A 23,369-nucleotide genomic window follows, 5' to 3' on the forward strand; every position below is an offset into this window, starting at 1 on the left:
GCATAAAAAAGTCGAATTTCATGTGGTTGTCTCAAAAAATACATTCGAAATTCAAATACTGCTTTATTTTTCTAGTAAACCATAAAATCTCTTGGTTCATGTTCATTATGGAACATTTAAATATTATATTTATTTAATTCGAGGTTTCTAAAATTTAAAAAGAACGGTTTATTATTTTATTTTAGAATTATCTTCAATTTTATTTCGTTTCAGTTTTGTTTGACAACAAAAGTAGCCGTCTAACTTTATCAATTACAAGATGGAGGAAAAAGCTAACGATTCGGATAAAGACCAGGTAGCGTTTTGTTGAAAATTGGAATCATTTGATGATGTTTGTTTATACCTAGCTACGATTCGTTTTATTACATATAATAATTTAAGGTTTGCATATTTTACCAGGAATTCTACGCGTAAAGCAATTAATAACGTACTTAAACGTAATTAAAAATTCGCTTTAAAAGTAATCTAATAGCGTTCTAAAATTAAATGAATCTACTTTTCATTAATGAATCTACTTTTCATATTTTGATTTTGGTACTTGTGCAGAATACGGACCCTGCTGAAATTTGGCTTTAACTTTGCGCTTTTCGGATTACTTAAATATATTTCTTTCGGGTATTTCCAATACTTGCATCAATGATTGTGTCATGACGGGATTTACATATAAAAGGACCGGTCGTTAAACAATAACTTTATTTTTCGGCACGGTTACATAAGCGCTTAAATATTAAAAAAAAACAAAAAAACTGGAAAAGCGCAAATTTCAAGCAAAAATTCTTAATTAAGAAAACAAACAAAAAAAACTGATCCATTTAGAAACATGAAGAAATTACAGCATGGCGCCTTCGACATTGTAGCCGATGCCTATTTGGCAACTTATCGTGTTTTTTAATGGTGTAAGTGCCGCCTCCCCTAATGTTTGATGTATTCCTATTTGTTTTTAAATGTTTGGAATTTGTGCCCATACCCCCCCCCCCCCCGGCACCAAAACTGAAAAATTCTAACGGTTAGAAGTCTCGTTTGGCGGCCACTGAAATTTCGAAAATCCAGCCAAACTACTTGCCAGCCCCAAATTTAACTGATCTTTGTATTCAGCAACCCGAAAACCTTAAAAAGTTTCGTCACCCGACATTTAAGTTTTACCCTGACGATTCCCCCCACCCCTCTTTTTTTCTTTTTTTTTTAAATAAGCAACCCAACAATTTCTCACACCCAAATGTCTAAATTTGTTTTCAAATTTTTTATTTCATCTCGACTCTATCCAGTCAGGTCACTGAGTATATACATAAATATTAGGGATACTTTAGGTAGATACCCCCTCCCCCTCCCGGTATTAGATACAGTAGATAACAGGAATTTCACGTGTACATGTTGGAATCACAGAACCCATGAGAATGGCTTAAGTGACCAAATATGATAGTTCAGACTGCCTCACTAAAATTGCCACTATTGAATGTTAATAAAAACCACTAAGAAACCCCAAGAGTAACTAACTAATAACACCAACGTCAGACACACACATAACAAAACTGCAAACCCTTTTGAATAAATTATTTGGAATTAATGGCTACTGCTTCAGAAAGCCCCAGATTGGATTTATTCAAAAAATTTTATGGGGATTCAGCTTTACATTATGCTCAATCGAAAAGATTAATTGCACAGAATAAGTTGTGTTCATGTGGCCATGCCATGTCCATTCAGACATGTGTATCGGCAAAGAATGATAAAAGTTTGCTGGAGATGTTGTAAATGTAAAAAAAGAACTTCTATAAGAAGTGGAAGCTTTTTTGAAAATTCGAAGCTTACTTTATCAATACTATTACAACTCGTATTTGATTTTGTTTCGCAACTACCTGTGACAAGTTCAGCAACTTTGAACGGAATTACGCGTCAAGTGGCCATCCACCCATCCAGTGGTATGAATTTTGCAGAGATATATGTACTGCCAAAATAATTAAAGACGGGTCAATGCTGGGTGGTCCAGGACATATAATACAAATAGATGAAAGTCTGTTATTTAAAAGAAAGAACAATGGTGGTCGAGACCTCGGGCAAGTATGGGTCATAACATTTTATGATCAAACCGAAAAAGTAGGTTTCTTGCAGCAAATACCAGACCGCTCAACCACAACATTGGAACTTGCTATTCTGGAATGTGTCGTTCCTGGTTCAACTATTTGTACAGACCAGTGGAGCACTGGAGCAGCTATAACAATTTGGCAAAGCTGGGATATGTGCGTGGAACTGTAAACCATTCCCCAAATTTTGTGGATCCAGTTACTGGTGTTTGCACCAACAATATTGAAGCCTATTGGTCTCGTATTAAAAGAAGACTAAAATACATATCGGGATCAGTAGGAGAAATGAAGTGGTCTCTTGTCGATGAGGCCATGTATAGAGAAGCAAGAAGCATATATGAAAAGTGAAAACATACTCGATGATTTTGAAAATTTTTTAGAGCATATTCATGAAAATTATGGCAATTAAAAAAAAAAAAATAATTCACAAGTTATGGGGGGGGGGGAAGCGAAAATCACTGGATAATTTTGAAAAAATTTGACAATTAGAAAAAAAATAAATTCCTAATAAGTTTTGGGGAAAAAACATGGTTTGAACAATAGAATTTTTTTTTTTTAATAAAAAAATAATTATTAAAACAACAATAGTCGTATAAATTATTTAGTTGGAATTCATTATTGAGATGAGTATTATTTATTAATTTATTTTTAATGCGGACTATTATTCTCATTCTTCTTAGTTGTTGTTTAATGACGTTATGGCCAACTATTCCTCTGACCTTCATCAGGTGGTAACTGCAATGGAATAGGAACTCCAAATCTCCTAACTAAATTCTCAGCAATTACTGCCATCCATAGTTGTTGTCGTCTCACCATGTTTTTGACCAAGTAAGCCTCTGACCAGGTTTGGGTAAGATTGAAAAACCGCTTTCTTCAGACAATTTTCCCCTGGAACCGTGTCGCATTGGAATCTATGGTTCCAGGTGAGCATTGTCTGAAGATAGCGGTTTCAGTCCTACCCAAAGCCAGCCAGAGGCTTACCTGGCCAAAAACGTGGTGAGACAACAACTATGGATAGCAGTAATTGCTGAGGATTTAGTTAGATTCGGAGTTCCTATCCCGTCGCGGTTACCACCTGACGAAGGCTAGAGGAATAGTTTGCCAAAACGTTGTGAAAAACAACAACTAAGAAAGATGAGAATAATAGTCCACATTAAAAATGAATTGATAAACAAATCGTGTTTTCGTCGAGTGGTTTCAGTATGGGGGATCAATTTATTGTATTAGAAATTGTGCACACACGTGAGTATACTAAAGAATTTTCCTGTAAATTTTCTGGTGCTAATCCAGATTAGTACTTATGGCAGCAATTAAAAGTAAAAAAAAATAAAGAAAAGTCTTTCATGTACGTACCAGTCATGAAACAAAGATGAAATATTGAAAAATATCACATAATTTGATAAAATAGTTTTTTTTTTATTCACGAAAATAAATTTTTACTGTTTTGCAACGACATTGAAATGAAACTCAGTTTGACAACCATCTTCATTCCATAACAATTAGGTACGCGATAAAGGTCTTTATTTTTGTTTATCGCCACAAGTGTTAATCTGGACTTGCACCAATTGTCCTGTTAATTTAGAAATTGTATATGTTGGATCATGAAACTCGAAAATTGCTTATTTAAAAAAGAAAAATTCGGGTTTGTATTACTATACACATAGATTCGAAAAAGTTGTCAAATAACAAATATATAACAAACAAATGTTATCAAAGGCAAGATAAGTTACTTTTCTACCTAACTGGATTATTTTTTAGTGTTTTTATTTAATGTAACATATTTATTCAGCTTGAAAAACATACAGTGTTTACCGATGTATTTGAAAATTACAAATGGGGCCCAACTCTCTGTCGAACAAAGTTTGGGAAAACGAGTTAAAGATAAAAAACTATATAAGATACTGTTAGAAACTTGCTCAAAATATGTTACCGTGACATAAACTGACATATATTCGCTGAGTTTTAACAGTATTTTGTATAGTTTTTTATTTTTAACTCCTTTTCCGAAACTTACCGTGTTTAACAGAGAGTCTGGTGCCATTTGTAATTTGCAAATACATTGGTAAACACTGTATGTTTGTCGAGCTGAGTAAACATGTTACATTAAATAAAAACACTAAAAAATTATCCAGTAAGGTAGAAAAGTAACTTATCTTGCCTTTGATAGCAATTGTTATATATTTGTTATTTGACAACTTTTTCAAATTTATGTGTATAGTAATACAAACTCCAAAATTCTAATTATAAGCTCCTCTTTTCTTTTTTTAGATAAAAAATGTGAGTATTCATTCCTTCACCTTATTTTTTAAAAATTTGGTTTCAGCTTTTCCCACTGAGTAAAAAAAATTGTCAACATGTTTGGTAATCCCAGCGGAACTGGGACCGTACACACATGCATTTTTTGTTTAACGAATGGTCCCTGCAAGCGCTACGCATGGGCAAAGATTTTTATTGCTTCATTTACTCAACTAAATTTCTTTCATTTTTTCTTTTTTTTTAGGATAATTGATACACACCTTTTTTTGTGCGTGTGTTTATTTTATTTTTCCTTAAATACATTTCTTTCATATATTTCCAATACTTGCAATCTAGTGTGTGTCACACTAGATGCAATCTGACACACACTAGATGCAGTTTAGTGTGTGTCATGACGAGATGACACATAAAGGGACTGTTCGTTAAACAGTAACTTTATTTTTCAGCACGGTAACATAAGTACAAAAAAAAATCAACTGGAAAAGACCAAAATTCTTTTAAACAACAGCTAAATTGACGAAAATTGGCCTAAAAACATTAAGTAGTTCAAAAATGGGTTTGTATTAGAAACTGAGCACCCACTACAAATGTTTCTGCCTTAATTTTTACTAATTAAATACATAATGCGGTTAACAAAATTTTTACTAATTAAATACATAATGCGGTTAACAAAATTTTTACTAATTAAATGCATAATGCGGTTAACAAAATTTTTACTAATTAAATACATAATGCGGTTAACAAAATTTTTACTAATAAAATACATAATGTGGTTAACAAAATTTTTACTAATTAAATACATAATGCGGTTAATAAAAATTCTTAAATAAAAAAACAGTATGGCAAAATCCATTTAAAAACAACATGGACGGCTAGAAACATGAAAAAAAATATAACACAGCAAAGTGCATTCAACATTGTAGCCAGTGCTAATTTGGCAATGGGGGTCAGATTTGTGTACGTTGGCCATTTGGCGTTGTTTTATAATTTGTCATTGTCCTGAGGGAGGCAACTCTCTTTTATTAAGATATTCATTCAATTTGTTTTTCATCTCATAATTTGGACGCTCAAACCAATGATATTTTTTTATTAAATAAAAATATTGAAAAAAGAAAGCTGCAACAAATTTTTTATAATGTAACAAACTTGATAGCCTTAATAATACTGTGCTATTAAAAAAAATGCTCCGATCCTCTCCAAACTTTACAACAAATGCCTTAACGTATTTTGCTTTCCTGACTGCTTCTGTGGTACCAGTTTACAAGAATTCTGGCGAAAGAACTGACCCATTAAATTATTACCTCATTAGCCTCTTCCCGCTTTTCGCCAAAATGTTTAAGTCCATAATTAATCAAGCTCTAGTCCATCACCTTACAGCCGCTAAACTTCTGACCGACCACCAATATGGATTTAGGCAAGCCCGTTCCACAGCAGATATCCTAACTCTAATCTCTGAACGTATATACCATACACTGGACAAAGGAGGGGAGGGTAGAGCGGTAGCTCTAGATATATCTGAGGCTTTTGACAGGGTATGGCACAATGATCTTCTCAGGAGAATCAGATCATACTGTATCACTGGACGAATACTTAACATGATTAAATCCTTCTTAAATAATAGAAGAATTCAGGTTGTCCTCAATGGTCGTACATCTAAATATGATATAAATGCAAGTGTATCTAAGGAGGTCTATCCTTGGACCTTTATCATTCCTAATATTCATAAATGATCTCTCTGATAAAATTGTTTCTGAGATGGGTATATTTGCTGATGATACCACGCTCTATAACAGACATGAGGGGAAACAAATGAACACATAGCTAAGGAAATGGTAGAAACACTAGAGGATGACCTCCAATCTAATGGAAGGGGGACAAAAATGGATGATCACATTCAATGTTGCCAAAACTAAGCTTGTTTCCTTCAATAATTACAAGAAACCTTCTCAACCATCAATAGCAATAGCTAAAGGTACATTACCTGAAAGTACTTCTTTCAAACTCCTCAGCTTAGCATTCACAGGGAACATAAGTTGGAACAGATACATTGAGAGCATTACCAGGGCTACTACAAGGAAGATGGGCTCTCTCTACCATACTAAAAAGTTATTTAAGCCTGAAAGTTTCCCATAGTTCTACAAGGCCACAATTCACCCATATTTGGAGTATTGTTGTTATCTGGCTAGTGCACCTGCTACTAGTCTCTCCCTCCTGGACGCGGTTCAAAAGTGAGTTGCCAACCTGATAGATCCTAAACTGTCATCCAAGCTTTAACCTTTGTCCCATTGATGAAATGTTGCCTCTGTCTGCCTGTCCTACAAGTATTTTAATGGTGGATGCTCTGACGAACTACAAGCCCTTGTACCCTTCGATGTTGTTACACATGGGATGGGGCTGGGAGATTAAATATAATAAAAAGCAAAGGAAGGGATGTGGGAAGGAATTTATGAAAAGCAAACAAATCTTCTGCATTAGGGGTATATTCACGGGTTCCAGTAAGGTTCAATTTTTCTTTTTAGTACAAAAAAGGTTTGAAACAAAACAATGGCAATTAGTTCCTGTGAGACAAGCGGGAGGCAAAATAAACACAAGAAATCGAACATAATAGAATTTGCAAGAAAGAACAAAGCAAACACTTTCAAATAATATAAAACTAAATTTATTAAAGATAGGGGAAAGAAAGATTTAACGTAAAACAAATATGTTCGAAATTAATGGAGTTGGGGAATATCTTTAACATACAAACTGAAAGAGAATCCTATAACAAAAAGACAGAAGGGTTAACAGCGTGACTAAACTCCAGGACCACGAGGGGAAAATTCAATTTTCAGTTTGGCATTAAAAGAGAAACAAAAATTACTCACGATTCCTTTTTTTTCTCTGTTTTGTTTTGTCCATTTTTCCCTAACAATTTGTAAGTGATACAGTCCAAATGAATTCTTTTATGAAAGAAGAAAGTTTCAAACAACAAATTCAGTTTTTCATGGCCGAGCGATACATTCAGTGCGATTGGGTTTCCACGTGGGAGAAAGAAATTCAAGCAATAGGTTCACAGATTTTCAATCCGTTTCTTTTTCAATACATGCCTATTGGCATCTGTTTTCGGTGCTCCGAAATAGCTTTCTCGAGGAGTTAATTAGGGTATTTCCATAGCTAAGCATTCCACCTCGCTTTCGGTCGGGATGTTTTTTTTTTCTTTTCCGATGTTGCCAAATTTGAAACCGTCATGTTGCTTAAAGGTCCAGAGAAGCAGATGAGACCGGACTTTGGTCGAACTGCGCATGTGCGTGAGAGTTTTTTTTCCTTTCTTTGTTTCGCACCTCGATTCTAAAAATAGAATTGACAAAATCGTCTTTTCTTTCTTTATTCTGCTTTTTGGCGCTAAAGGGACTCGAAAAGCAAATGAGGTCACAAAGTGTGTTGACCGGGTGACCTGTCACTGGCTTTCATACTGTAGGGGGTGGGAGGTGTTAACGTCGGTTGAAGGTTTTATTCAACTCTCTCGGTCTCAGTCTCTTTTTTCTTTCCACACTCTCTCTTTATCTCCTTCTTCCTGATGAAATTTCTAGTTGGTTCTTTCTTTGGTTTCCGAGACTGGATCACAGTGTAATAACTGTTCTGCTGTCATATTTCGCTTTTTCTGTCCTTGGTCAGTGGAAGAGAATTCCTTCAGGCTGATTTTAATACTGGGTTTTAAAATGATAAGGAATTAGTGGATTCTCGTTCAGTTCGAACATGCAATCAAATGTTTATTCTATATCACTAACAGAATAATAAAATAATTTGATGTCGAGGTGGCCGTTTATAACAATGTAAATACCCCCGATAAACCTTACAATCAGCAAAATCTCGCCCCTACACAGTAGAGATCCCTAGATGTAAGAAGGCTTTCTACTCTAATAGTTTCTTCCCCAGAACTGCTAGATTCTGGAACTCCCTTCCGGGTTCCTGTTTTCCCAACTGTACTGATATACAGAAGTTAAAGTGTGATGTGAATAGACATCTTGCTGCTCAACTCCCTACATAGTATCCCTGCAATTTATGGCCCCGATAGTAGTCCCTACATCAAAGTAGCACTATGCTTTGTTTGGGGTGAAAATGGAATTAAAAAAAAAAAATTTTTAATACAAAATGTAGTCTTTACGTGACTATTAAGAGAATCATTTCTGTTTTCATATCATAATTTACAATGTTAAAACCAACAGAACAATGACAAATTGTAAAACAGCGTGGGAATCGACTGAAAACTTACGCAGAGAAGGTACTGTGTGTTTTTATATAGGATTTTCAAGTTAAATTAAATTTTTACCATATCTTTTACGTATTAACAAGGATCAATATTGCAAGTGGTGACTAGAAATAATGAAATGCTTATCTTTTGGCGATTGTATTTCTTTCATTGACAATCTTCCAAAGCTCACTACTGAGTGAAAAATATTTTTTCAATTTTTTTTTTTTTAATAAAACGAACAAAGTTAAATTATTTAAACAATAAAAGTTTAATAGAACAATATACTTTTTTTTTAACAAAGGCTGTTTAAAAAAACACTGGAAGAAATTAAAATACCTTACAGAGTATCAACATAAAATTTTTTGTAGATTTAGAATTTCACTTATAATAAAAAAATTCAGAAAAATAGTTATGATGTACATACTTGTCATGAAACAAAAATGTCATATTCCCAAAATAACATCGGTTTGGCTAGTAACTTTTTTATTTGGCTAGTAAACGAAAATATTTAGTTGCCAAAGGTGAACTAGATAAATTTGTCCATAGAGCTGATTAAATAGTTAAGTGAAAATACAGAGTAGTTAAAAAAAACAAAAAAAACATCAGTGCTTATGCAGGATTTTGCTGATTTTTTTTTTATTTGATTAAAAAAAATGCTTGATCAAATTAAGTGATTTTTTGGCGGATCTGAACGAGAATCCCCTTCCCCTTATAATAATTTTAACCAGCATTTTGCTTTTGATATATTTTTATGACATAACCTAGCATAGTATAAACACCCACAACCTCTGTATGTTAAGAACGGCTTTCAGACTAAACACCCTAACCTCAAAAACTATACTACAAAACATACTATAAAAATTATAGCAGAGCGATTCTCGTTCAGGTCTGCCGATTTTTCTTTTATGACAACTTCATTCCATAATGGGCACATACATCAAATTTTTCTGTTTCTCTGTTTTTTAATATATTTGCTAAACTGCATTAGCACCAAAAAAATCTCTCTACCTTATATTAAAAATGGATTTCTAAATAATAACGTTATTCTGCATAAGTACTGTAGATTGTTCCCATTTCGCATTAATTTATTGTTTTTTTTACTATTACTTATAGCATAAAATGAATCAACTCTAGGTGATTGTTGTCACTTAGAACTAATTGTGGTGTTTATACACTTATGTCACTGTGCTATTTGTTAAAAAAAAAATAGTATTTTCAAGTTTTACAACATCTTTTTGATTAAAGTATTGGGTAAAAGTACTGTGATAATTAAATTGATTGACTTACCGAGGGTGGCTCGGTGGGAAGGGAAAGACACTCATGGCTGTGAACGGCCCGGCCTGGTGTTTGTTAATGAAGAAAATAGGATGTCTATTCCTTATAGCTTAAATAGACATTCCAGTCTCGTTTCAATCTCGCTGAACGAGAGATTGAGACTGTAGAAAGAGTCACCTTTGTAGGCTTGTTGTTGTTGTAGTTTGTTCTTGTCGTTGTTAGAGATCTATCAGACCGGTACGACAACTGTTAACAGCGCGTTATATTTACAAGAATACGTTTGCTTGTAAGCAACGAGGTAATTTTTCGTTGCAAACTAAACGTCTTTTCTCTCCCCTCCCCCCACTCGTCGGTAGGAAATATCGACAGTACAGAATAATTACAAAACACCCTTCCCTCCCCCATGTTAAGAATGGCTTTCTAAATATTATTTCAGCATGGTAACATATAAGTGCAAAAGTACCCTAATTGTTAATCATCACTTTGAACTGTTATGCCATGAGTTCAACCAAAATTCTGCATGGGCTCAAATTGGATAAAATGCATCTGCAGAAGGTTGAAGGTTATATCGACCGGAGCAATCAGTATGAGAATAGTAGTCCAGTGCGAATACTACAAATGCGTTCCTTTGTTATCTGCCCGAATGTTTGATTCAAGTGATTGGGCAATATCGATTATTATTTGCATTATGTTGTTGTTTCTTTCATGATAAGGATTTTGAACAGTAAATAAAAAGGTGAAAAAAAAGGTAAATTTTTACTTACATTCCACATTAAAAATTACCTTTAAAATGACGACTTTTATATGTTTTCGGGTATGCTGTTCTGCTGGTTTTAACATCGAAAATTATGATATGAAAACAGAAACGATTCTCTTAATAGTCGCGTAAAAACTATATTTTGTATTATTATTCTTATCAACTTTGTTACATTAAAAAAAGAATCGTCACGGCTTTCTTTTTTAATGTTTTAATTTAATAAAAAAATATTGTTGGTTTGAGTATCCTAAATTATGAGATGAAAAAAATGAACGCATCTCTTAGTAAAAGACAGTTGTCTCCCTCAGAACAATGATAAATTACAAAACATGCCCGGCAAAATTTGCAATAATCAACTTTTACTTGAAACAGTTAAGGTAAATGTTATGACATAAAATATTTACAAGGAAATATGATAATTGTGCATGAAGCCAGACCCTAACTTTCAAACATGCCAGAAGCTGGCACCCGCGTCTCCCAATTGAGGTATAGAAGCACAAAATAGATACAATTTTCAAATATATTTTGTTTATTTTTTTTTACATTTTTATAATAAAAATATGTAAACTTTTTTTTATCAATTATTTTTTTTTTTTAAATCGCATATCTTTTCAAATAACTATGTTTATTTAAGTTAATATTTTATATATTTTGTCAAACTTTAGATTTTTAAAAAATATATTTATTTACAGAAACATGAAAAAAAACTATGAGTGTGTCACATTTTTTACAGTTTTAGCAGTTTCAAAAAGATGAATGTGCAACAGAAAATAGTTTAACAGTTTTAAAATGTGAATGTTTATTTTTTTTCACCCCGTTAAAATCAAATTATGTAAATTTTTAAAATTAATTTTTTATTTTTTAATCATATAGATTATGCAGGTTTAAATAAAGTATATTAGAAAAATGTGCTTGTTCACTTTTGCCAACATGCTATTTTTAATAGTTTTTTTCAGATTAAATTCAAGTTTCACAATATCTTTTTTTTATTAAATTAGGTGAAACACAGATTAGTTACAAAACACACTCCCCTCCCCATGTTAAGAATGGCTTTCAAAATAATGTTATTTCAGTATAGTGGTAAAAGTACACAAGTACCAAAAAAAAATAATTATATTTGAAAAAACTGTTGTATATTGAAAGGGGCAAATCCCAGTATTTAGAGAAACGGAGTAATTAGGGTCAAAGATAGTTATTAATAAAGGATAATGTTGGAATTGAACTCCGTTATCAAAAGTAAAATGAATACATATTTCTATTTATATACGATTCCAGGAATGCAGTGGAATTGTCCATTGTAGTTAGAAATAAATATAAAAACAAAGTTACGTTAGAGGAATAATGGAAGAATGCAATTAAGAAATGTCCTTTGTGTCTCTGGGACACGTGTTGGAAGTATATGTATGTACATATGCATCCCATGCACGTTTGGCACCATTCTGACATCACAAAGAAGTATAGATTCAATATATGCAGTTAAGGTTTGAAAAAGGTTGACAGTTGAGAGAGGAGAGACAGAGCAGTCAGAGTTCAGTGCGAGTTGGAGAGAGAGTTGGCTTGACCTCCTTCAGGAAGCGAAAGGGGGAGGAGAAAACAATGCAGAAATCTAGCACAGCATCGGATTCTTATAATTTTCATCGTATTTGTTATGTAAGCCTTTGTCTTTGTCATCAACCACAAGGTAATGTGGTTTTGTCTTCTGTTATTATATAACATCACACTGTCCCATCATTTTATAAAATATACTTTATATGAAACCCCTTTCAAAGTGTTGACTGTATCAATAATGTATCTCCCTCTCTGTGTTTAAAGAACTGTTCATTGCACGTCTCCCTTCACATTTATATCCCTTCTATTATAAATGTTGTCCCCATTATGTACATACCCCCATACAACAATATATTAACAAAAAATATCTTAATATTTTGCTGGCAAAAATCGTAATAGATTACGCAGGTTTAAATAAAGCATATTTAAATAAAGTAAATTAAAAAAAAAAAAAAACTATATTTGAAAAAACAAAAAAAAACATGTAAATATGTTTGAAAAAATATATTAACAAAACATATCTTAATATTTTGCCCAAATATATAAGTAAGCAGTTTTGAAAAATAGTGGAAGTATTGAATCGTTTTTGTGCTCTTCCAGCATATTTGAGAGTTAGGGTCTGATTTTATGCCCAATTACCAGAAATACAATTGGGAAATTAGTTTAAAGTCATTTAGCTTTGTTTACCTACACAGGTAGCATCATCATCAACCATAACACCCAGCGTTGTGTTGAGCAGCAACAAAGCCCCTCCACCTCCGTCTACCCTGATCCAGCCTAGCCAGTGAACCTCAAGAATGCTGCATAGCTTTCCTCTCCATTTCCACCATTCTTTTCCCAGTTGCTCACGGCCTTTCTCTTTTCCTTTTGCCATCTGGGGTTAAGTGCGGTGCTGTTCTTGTGATTGTGGGTCTTTTCGGAGAACATGCTCAATCCACCTCTATTGCCGTTTTCTGATGATTAGGCCCTCTTTAGTAGGTCTTGATTGGAGATCTTCTCAGGCATGTGGTGTGGAATGATCGAAGCTTGATTAAATCTTGGTTTTAGTGATGTTAAGGTCCTTCCTCATCCTGCTGTTAACGTCCTCTCGGCTTTTGCCATCAGCATTCATGCGAGTTTCACTTGACTCAGAAGACCCCCCACACACACACACACTAAAGTAGGGATTCTCTTTGTTGCCAGTTTCGTAATATACTTGTTTTACAAGAAAGGGTCGTTAGCCCTATGCTCAACCTCCAACTTGGAGAACCAGGGTTTTTATTCACCAACCTTTCTGACAAGGGTGGTCCTGCCAGGAGCTCTAGGAATCATTGAAATGCTCTAGCTTCTTTATCGCGACAAGGTGGTAATCCAAGAAGAATCCTTCACAGGTATGATCTGTTAAAAAGCTACTCCTTGTTAAGATAAAGTCGACAGATCAATTTTTTAAAAACATGTAGGGCAATCAAGGTTGGATATTTTGGTCTTATAAATCCACGTTTTTTTATTTATCTAATTTTCCATGGTCGCGTCCAAATGAATTCCAATTAAATAATATATATGAGTTAATGATTGTCGTATCTTATGATTTCTAATGAGGTTTGATTTACTTTTCAGTACGATGATGAAGAGATTGAAGATGAATCTCCTTTAGAGAAAAGAAAAAAGATTTTTTCTAAAGAATGTAAGTCGTTTTTAATTCATTTTTCTGAACATTATATCAAGTATTCAGAGAAAATTGTTTTTATTTTCCACGATTAACCTTCTGTATATACTTTGATTTCTCAAATATTTAGGCATTCATTTTTTTTAAGCTTGGGTGGTTTGATATGTTTGTATCAAATAATTTTTCTCATGATTTTTGAAGAAAAGTATATTTCCAAACTAAATTACAGGGTGGCACATAATCCACTTTACCATTTTAAAATCAAATACCTTTTTTGTAAATGAGTGTACGTTGTTCTTTTTTTATTACGTAGTTTAAAGATTGGCATTTTATTTTGATTTTATTTATGTGCTAGCCTGCATGCCCCGGCGTTGCCCAGGTGTTTGGAGGTGGGTGTTGAGCAAAAGAAAAAAAAAAATAATTAGTAGGCAGGTGGGCTCGAACCCATACCGCGAAGGAAGAAAAGAAAGTGAAAAAAAAAAAAATATGACGTTTTGTTGTTGCGTCCATCGCCAAAGCGATAATTTGTCGTCCGAAGAGTCGAGCTTCAAAATGATATCGATATCATGAAAATCTGTCGCCTCTGTCGAAAGTTTTAGGCAGATATACAAACATGCATTGAAACTGCTGAGATTTCTATTATAGATGAAAAATGTCATGTAAATGACCTACATTTTTAGTTTTGTAAACACAAGCTCTTTGTAAGGCAAAGTGACTTAGGCGTGACTCAGATATATTGGTACAGTCAAATCTGTCTACTATGCCACCCATCGGGATCAAGCAAAAGTTGCATAGTAATGAGGGTCTGTAAAAACGGCCTTTTTTCTCAGATAAAAACACCTATGGACTAAATCTGAAAAGTTTTTAAAAATGCAAAAAATTGAATTTAAAAACAACACACAATAGTGGCATAGTAAATTTATTTTGTATTGAATTTTGTCGGGATCAAGCAAAAGTGGTGTGATAGCGAGATGTGATTGTAATTTTAGATGACCATTTATTGTTTTTGTTTTTTATTAAATATTTGCTTAAATATGTGTAACAAATATTCTAATCATTCTCATGAAACTAAAGGGCCACGTTGTTTAGCATGCTTTATCCACCATTTTAAGCCCCAAAAAATAAAATATTTTCTATTATGACCTTGAAAGACCAATAATAAATAAGACAACACGGAGGTATATTTATAAGAGTGAGTATTTAAGTACAGAAATAATATGTTACAAAAAAGACGGCTCTGAGACTGGGTATTTACTTCCTTCCCACCGCAAGAAAATGTGGCACAAGGCTGGAAGGTGGAGAGTTAAGCCAGCACCCCTAAAGAGGGACCACTCGGCCCTCTTAAAAATGCCTGGGCAGCCCTATTAGCATTCTTTGGTTGCGATGCCTCAAGCAGTTAGCGCAATAAACTAACTTGATCTCAAAGAGAGAAGGCAAGGCCTGGGAGAGTAGACCTACTAAGACTACCAAGAACCATAACTCAGCCTGACACCATCAGTCATAATGCCCACCTCTGTCGGACCAATTGTCAAGAACAGGAAAAGTCAAACAAGTACCTTAAGGAAGAGCACTCTTGCCTGTTAAAAATTGCATAGACAGTCCTGTTGGCATTCCCTGATAGTGGCGCATCAGGCAGTATCCAATAAAATTACTCCACTTAAAAGACCAGAAGGTGGACTTCCTAGGTGCTACCCGTGACCAATACCTCAGCTCCACAAATAGAAGGCCACCAAATGGCCCAGTTTCTGCCAGACTGAACTTAGCAGTCTGGAGTTTCAATGCAACTAAAATTGTGTTGAGATTACCTTGAAATTTTTCGTAATCTCTATGTATAATCTCTGGAAGAGTCCATTTGGTCATAAATTTCTCTTATATGTACTTAAAAGTGAAAATTGGTGGTGCATATCGAACTATGAATTTGTCAATGGGTGAAGTTGACTTTTAACTAAGATCAAAGTAATAATGAAAACTGACTTGAGAAAAGTCAAATTCTTTTTTAGTCCATCTCTATGTATTTATGGGCGTCATGAATATACCTCGATTTATAATTCTACTTTAGGTAATAATGCATGCGAGAAATGAAAATATAATCTCTCAAAATAGTGGATTATTCAACTTCTAATCTATGCAATTTAATTAGTAAAACAATAGATGCATCTATGACTCATTGGGTCACAAAAACTACTACTACTACTACTATTATTCTACTTTGATTTCATTTGAAAATTCATAAACTGATCCTGTTATTTTTTAATATTCTTTTTCCATAACTAAAATTAATAAGTATCTTTGTGATACTTCTAAGGTTATTTTTCAGAAATCCATTTTATCATGAGAAGGACTGGCTTAACTATACTTTCACTTAACACTTTAATAAACAAAAGATATCATAAAAATTGAATTTAACTTGGAAGTCTTATCTAAAAATACTGTAGTTCGTAAACTGCAGAAATATCCTCTTTACTTCTATAATATTACTAGACTACCCGTGACCCGTTGGGTCAGTATGTTATATTAGCTATGGAATTAATGTATGAGCATGACGCTTGTGATGTAAAGAAAATAATTTTTTTTGACATAACAGAAACATTTCTATGAAAGTATATTAAAATGAAAAATCATGGACGGCTCACTCAAACATGAAAATAAAATCCTCCCTATTCGTGTAAAGTTACCTATTTTTCCAAATAATCGCTCAAAAATCGAAAACTAAACATGATTTTCCTACGAATCAAACGCAGGCGAAAGTCATTTAGCAGCAAAAACGCACATGAACCTATTGATGAGAAATATAAGAATGAAAAACCCATATTGAAATCCTTCAACCAAGTTATAGAAACTTAAAATCTAAAAAAAATAATTAATAAAACATGAAGCAAAAAATAAAACCTAAATAAATAAAATAAAATAAAACTAATATTGAAACAGATTAGTAAATGTGTCAACAAATTCACCGTTGTGTCACACAACTATTTTGTATCTAGAAATGTAAACAAAAAATAAAAAAAGAAGGAAGGAAGGAAAAGGGACGGATAGGTAGTAGTAGTAGTCTTGACTTTACTACAATTGTTCTTATATTTGTCAACGGGTTAAAGTTGTTTGGTTGTAAGAAAATAGCGACAGTATAGTTGTAATAAAGAATAGTTGCAAAACACCCCACTCTTCCCATGTTAAATAATAATTTTGAAATAATAACGTCAATATTTCAGTGCACAGGTCAAAATCTGCAAAAGAAGCGATTTGTGTTTATTTGTTTACGTTGTTATGGGTTAATGTTTATGCATGCATGCGCAACTGGATGTTGTAAACCGGAAAGTGGGTTACATCACTCATTACAAGGTCATTTGAGTTTTATAATTATATAGATTATTATATTATCATTGTATTGTTATCATTATATTATTATTTATTTATTATTTGTTCATTCGTTCATTCTTTATTATTCTTATATCTGACCCCCAGAATCCTATAGAACTTGTTTTATAACATTTTTTTAAAGCTTAGTACCGTATGATTCTAGAGCCTCATATAGAAGTCAAAAGACTTATTTTGCATCTCTTTTACATATGTGTGCACACTCCAAACGTTTATAGATTAGATCGCAAGGCTTAAACAATAATCATTTTTTCTATAAATGCTCACTTAAACAAAGAAATGGTCGAATCAACATAGTGAGAGGAGTAAGAACAATACATAGTTAAGAGAGAGATGAATGACTTGTTCAGTTAATTATAAATTATGGTTAATTAGAACAATTATAAAACATAGCTCAATCCAAGAACTAAGTTATATTTTAGCAAGTATTTTGTGCTATTAACTTATATCAGAAAAAATCTTGGAAAGAAACGTTGATGAACTCCCATTTAGCATACGTTTTATAATTTTTTTCCTTATTTTGCAGTTTATACTGCTCTATTAAGTTCAAACCATTTTAATGAGATCCAACTCTTATTTTTGGCAACCGTGTAACTCTTGCTTCCCTTATTTTGTTTGTTTGTCCTCAAATTCCAGAAATGATGTTTCTGACAAAGGGGCAAAATTGCTGTTTTATGGATTGGAATCCATCCATAAAACATTGTTTTTGACATTGAAATGGTATTTTATTTTTAGCTCCTGATATCAAGTGACTTTGGAGCAATTTCCATAATAAAAATAGAAGTAAATTTCTCTCTCTCTCTCTCTCTCTCTCTCTCTCTCTCTCTCTCTCTCTCTCTCTCTCAAAAAGAAATAGAAACTCCAGTGAGAGGGAAGTTAATACTCAATTATGTCATGACTTTCCATTATTTTTATTTATATTTTCACCCACATTTCTTCACTCATTTGTAAGTGTTTATACTATTTTGTATTTGCATGAAATAATTTCCTATTTTCTTTCCATTGTTCTTTATTAATTTTGTTTTTATTGCAACCCACTTAAAAAAAATAAATACATGAACAAATGTTATTTCTGTATTTTGTCTTTTTTTTAAATCTTGGATGATGGTGAAGCAATAACTCTGAAGATGAGGACAAAAGTCCGCAAAAAACAAATAAACGAATGTTATTTCTGTCTCATCAGTTTTTGCTGCTGTCCGGTGTATGATGTACGGATTTGGAGATGACCAGAACCCTTACACTGAATCGGTGGATCTTCTGGAAGATTTAGTGATTGAGTACATTACAGAAATGGTGAGTGATATAGAAATTGTGTTGAAGCTTCGGTTGGAGGAGGAGAAATCCTCCTAGACTGGAGTAATTTTTTATTTTAATTTTTAGTCCAGAGTACTCCTGTTTTTTTTTGGGGGGGGGGGGCAGCTGGATTCTCCATATTAAAAATTGACTGTGTCTCTAACTCACAAAAAAAGGGGTGTTAAAAAATTGATTTTTATAGCTATTATTGTTTCCAAATTTTAACTGAGACAGAAAAACAATTAGGCATAATTTTCTAGGATTTTATGGCTGTTTGAAGTCAAATAATCATTTTCATTATGTAAAGAAATGACGATACCAACGTGCACTCAACCACTCTGAGACAGTAAATTTTAGTCAAGATATAAAATTTTCTCTATTAGTATAAAGACATGTAAATGGCAAGGGAGCCTACTCTACGGTTGAGTTCTCTCCCCTTTTTAACAATTTATGCATCTTTTTATTACTGCATTATTTATTTATTTATTTTTTTGTTGTTGGTTTATTAACATTTTCAAAGCGAACTATTTAAAACTTTACTTTTGTAATTAAGGAAGAATTATTAAAAATTCTGTGAATACCGCTTTCATCTATCTATAATTTACTATTAATTATAATATTTCTCTTAAAATAAATGAGTGTAAAGTTCATTAATCTTAAGAAAAATTGTCCTTTTTTTTTCTCCCATAAAAATAATTGACTTTGCTAAAATTATTTTTGTAAATAAATTAAATGAATGTCTCATTTACAAAGGTCGTTCCAAAAGTAAAGCCTCCTATTCTTTTTCACACAAAAGATAGGAGTGGTAGCATTAAAACAAGTGACCTTTTGTGCTTCAGAATTTATTTTTCTACATAGTCACCATCATTCTCAATGCACTTTTTCCCCAAGAACTCAATGCAACTTCTCTACTTCTAACACACATCTGTGACAGGAGTTACTTTCTTGAAGTCTTACACTGTCAATATTTGCAACAGAGAGATGGAACTTTCAGATCATGAATGCATAAGCTCAGTCATCATAACAATGTAATTTGCAATCATCTGTGATCCATTTGGATGGAATAAAAAAATTTAATGCACACTAAAGTTATAATTTACAATATAAATCTTTTTAAAATAACAAATAATCTTTTTCTTAATGTAAAAATAATGGTCAGCTAAATATTGTTAAAAAAAAATAAAAAGAATGTCACTTTAGAGTTTTAATAAAAATACATTAAGAAAAATTAAACGAATATAATGATTCATTGTTTTTATAATTTGTTCAATCGACAGGACAAAAGAATTTAATTTTGGATGAATTCATTTTAAAATGAATAAAGTTGAAATTTTTTTATTCTTAAAGACACTAGTTAATTTTTGATTACTGGCTTAATTCGTCTTTGGTGAAAAGATGATCTAATTTTTTCAAACTGTGTTGAACGTTGTGAATGTAAATACATGTGAAATAGCATATTATTAGACAAATTGATTCAAGAATGGTTCGCAACTGCAGAAGTATCGATTTTAAAGTTTTGTTCTGATTATGACTTTAATTCTAAAGAAGTAAAACGTTTCAAGTAAAACATTTAATTTTGCATTCCTTTATGTCTACAAGGTTACCATTTACCCATGCATGGAGTGTTGTCGCCACATCTGGGCTGGTGCATCTACCACTAGCCTTTCCCTTTTGGATAGGGTCCAAAATAGAGTTTTCAATCTAATATATCCCACTTTGTTAACTAAGCTCCTGTCCCATTGCTGCAATATTGCATCTCTGCGTCTGTTTTACAAATATTTTAATGGAATGTGTTCTGATGAACTTGTTGCACTTGTGCCCCCTCGACATACATATCCCCAAAAACCCACTTACCAACAAAATCTCACTACTTCACTGCTGAGGTCCCTAAATGCCAGAAAGCTTTCTACTCTAATAGTTTCTTCCCTAAACAGCTAGACTTTGGAATTTCCTTTCCTGCTACCTACTTTCCTGACTGTACTGATATGCAGAAGTTTAAATGTAAAAGCTGAATCCACTGTGAAAAATTTCCCCCACTCTATATCTGTGCCTAAATCAAAACGCGGATTTCATGAGCAAAGCTTCTTTCTTAGAACTGCACGCCTGTGGAACTCTGTTCCGTCTGCCTGCTTCCCTCCGGACTACAACTTGGATGTCTTCAAGTCTAATGTTAACAAATTCCTAATGAACCACCCCCCTAATTAAACACTTCATAAAATCTCCTCACTAACGTGATGTACTTGCAATAACCCTTATCCCTGAGTGGCTTCCGGGCCTTGATAAGTGGTGATCACTGTGTAAAAAAAAAAAAAAAAAAAAAAAAAAACTGTAATGTACACAAACATCTTGTTAATCTTTCTGAGACATGGTCCCAAATAGTAGCCCCTTACGTCTAATTGCTAATATGCATTGTTAGGGGTGAATGTGAGTAAAAGAAAGAAAAAAAGTCAGCATCATGTTATTTGCTAACTTTATTCATTTTTAGAAAAAAATTAGGATGGCTCTTTTTTCTAAATATTGTTATGAATTTGAATATGAAAATTTGAAATTTAAGAAAATGTAAAAACAATGCCCTCTTTTTTCTTTACAATAAACATTTATCTACCTTAAATAAATGAAGCAAGCTTTTCATCCAACTAGGTCATTGCCAAGCAATTTTTTTTTTCTTGGAGTTATAAAAATCTCTCTCGAACAATAGTCCATTGTTATGTTGAAAGGGCAATTAATTTATTTGTTTATTTTTTAAAGGACTTGCTTCAAGTGTTTTACTGAATTCACCATGCAAATTTTATTGTTATCTATGAAATAGCAAAAGTTATGTTCTATGTTCATTTTTAAAAAATCATTTTTAAAAAAAATTTTTTTTTAACTTCTAAGTTAGCATTAAATTAAGACTTTTCTATTCATTCATCATCAGATCATATGAATCCAAAGATTCATATGATCTGATGTCTTTCTAGAAAGAATTCTGACTAGGAAAATATTGGAGAAATAAATACATTGGTACTTGTTTCTCCAATATTTTTCTAGTCAGAATTTTTTCTAGAAAGACATTGGGTACTTAGGAGAGGGACCATATGAAAGTTGCCAACATCATATATAAAAATGTTTCTGGATTTGAACTTGGAACACCCAGGACATCACTGTGTTTTTAGCCACTTGATTACCGACACCTCCCTTTGAATTCATTAAATGCATAATACTTTTTTCTGTATTTAAAAAAAAGAAATAATGTTTAATGTAATTGTAGTTTATATTTTATTTTATCTGAATAGAAGTAGTCCATGATGTATTCTTTTATTACCTTAAATATCACTGTTTTAGGTTTTTTTCTCTCCGCCTTATTTTTCAGACGAAAAAGGCAATGGAGGTGGGTCGTCCAGGCCGTATTCAGGTGGAGGATATCATTTTTATGATTCGTAAGGATGCCAAGAAATATTCCCGTGTGAAAGAATTATTGACGATGAATGAAGAACTGCGTAAAGCCAGGAAAGCCTTCGATGAAATCAAATATGCCACGACAAAATGATTCTGCATCACACTCCTCATTTTTGACTCACCTTAATTGGGGATTTATTTTGTAAATAGAAACTTCATATTTTTTCATTGGAAGGAAAAAATAACTTTTTTTTTTCTTTTATAAAAAAAAAAGAAAGTTATTAATGTGGACAATTTTTTCCAGTGATGCCAAATAAAATCTTTTAACATTTCATGAAGTTATTTTTATATGTTTGCATGGATAGGGTACACTCCTAAAATAATTAATCAATCATTATAAATTTTGGAACACAGATGTAATGGTGAGCTATTCTTAGTTTAATTGTATACAAAGGAGACAAAGAAAGATTAGAAACCCTTTGTAAAAACTCAGATCTTTTTTTGACATTTTAACAATAGGTATTGGACATTAATTCATAAATATTTTAGTTTCTCTGGAGTATTTTAAAATATTTTAGGAGACATAATATGGGTACAACCTCTCATTTGAAAATTCAAATATTTCAGATTTTCATTAAATTTGATCCATAGTCATGAGACACCATATTTCCTGAATTTTAACTTACGACCCCTTAAATTTTAGATATTTTATAGAATGAAAATCATGTCACGAATTTTGATCAAAATTGAAATAAGTATACTAGACATAAGATTTAGTAGCATTCTACAGAGTGTCGCAATAAAATGTATACAGTCTTTAAATTATGTCAACTTGCTACATGAATATGCCATCCAACATTTTCAAGAGATGTTTAGGAATAAAGGATGGTACTTCCAGTAGGATGCCACTATCATCATGATGTAACAGCCTATCTTTATGGTCATCTGCCAAAGATGGGTAGGACGAAGAGTAAGTATTGAGTACCATCCACGATCAGCAGGTTTAAACCTCCATGGATTTTTTGGAGTGGTGAGGAGGCATTTTAAACATTAAAAAAAACAGCTACCATGACTGAGCTGAAAGAAACCATTGCAAGAGTATGTGCCAGCATCCCAACTGAACTGATAAGGAACGTTTTGCATTCGATCAGTGAGTGTTGTCAGCTGTTCGTGGACCACAATGGCCAATAACTTGAACACTTTCGAGAATTAACTGTTTCTATATTTGTTCACAGTATTTTGATGTATGGAACTTTTCTTCATTCTGTATACATTTTATTGGGACACCCTGTATCTTGATTTAAATGTTTGTAAGGGGAGATAGAGGTAGTGCTTTTCTATTTGAGGAATTTTATCTGTTGTGCTACGGATATTCTACTTTGCATGGACCTATTTACACTTTTGAAACATTTCATCAATTGTTCACTTTTTTCACAATTTCACTGATACCTTCCCAAATTGTAATTTAAGGATCAATATTTTGGTTAAACCTCAACTCATTTCGTACTTACATTTTAACCGTGTTTTCGTCTT

The 23,369-nt window shown here is 32.7% G+C and overlaps 1 protein-coding gene across 1 annotated transcript; it reads left to right on the plus strand.

Annotated features, from left to right (window-relative positions):
- Positions 1 to 22,168, plus strand: LOC145291977 (transcription initiation factor TFIID subunit 13-like). The gene is made up of 4 exons (XM_080137921.1): positions 1 to 295; positions 13,742 to 13,808; positions 18,349 to 18,458; positions 21,811 to 22,168. Exons 1-4 carry the CDS (start codon positions 260 to 262, stop codon positions 21,985 to 21,987), a joined length of 390 nt encoding a protein of 129 aa, XP_079994047.1. The 5' UTR covers positions 1 to 259; the 3' UTR covers positions 21,988 to 22,168.
- The last annotated feature ends 1,201 nt before the right edge of the window (positions 22,169 to 23,369 follow it).

The sequence above is a fragment of the Euprymna scolopes genome, chromosome 13 (assembly GCF_053919585.1).
Source record: "Euprymna scolopes isolate OS-2025 chromosome 13, ASM5391958v1, whole genome shotgun sequence".
NCBI lineage: Eukaryota > Metazoa > Mollusca > Cephalopoda > Sepiida > Sepiolidae > Euprymna > Euprymna scolopes.

What these genes read in the sequence shown, in the direction of transcription:
- LOC145291977 (XM_080137921.1), top strand. Translation starts at nt 260, where the DNA reads ATGGAGGAAAAAGCTAACGATTCGGATAAAGACCAG. An exon ending in ACGATTCGGATAAAGACCAG is followed by an intron (nt 296 to 13,741) that starts GTAGCGTTTTGT and finishes TTTACTTTTCAG; the next exon opens with TACGATGATGAAGAGATTGA. An exon ending in TTGAGTACATTACAGAAATG is followed by an intron (nt 18,459 to 21,810) that starts GTGAGTGATATA and finishes CTTATTTTTCAG; the next exon opens with ACGAAAAAGGCAATGGAGGT.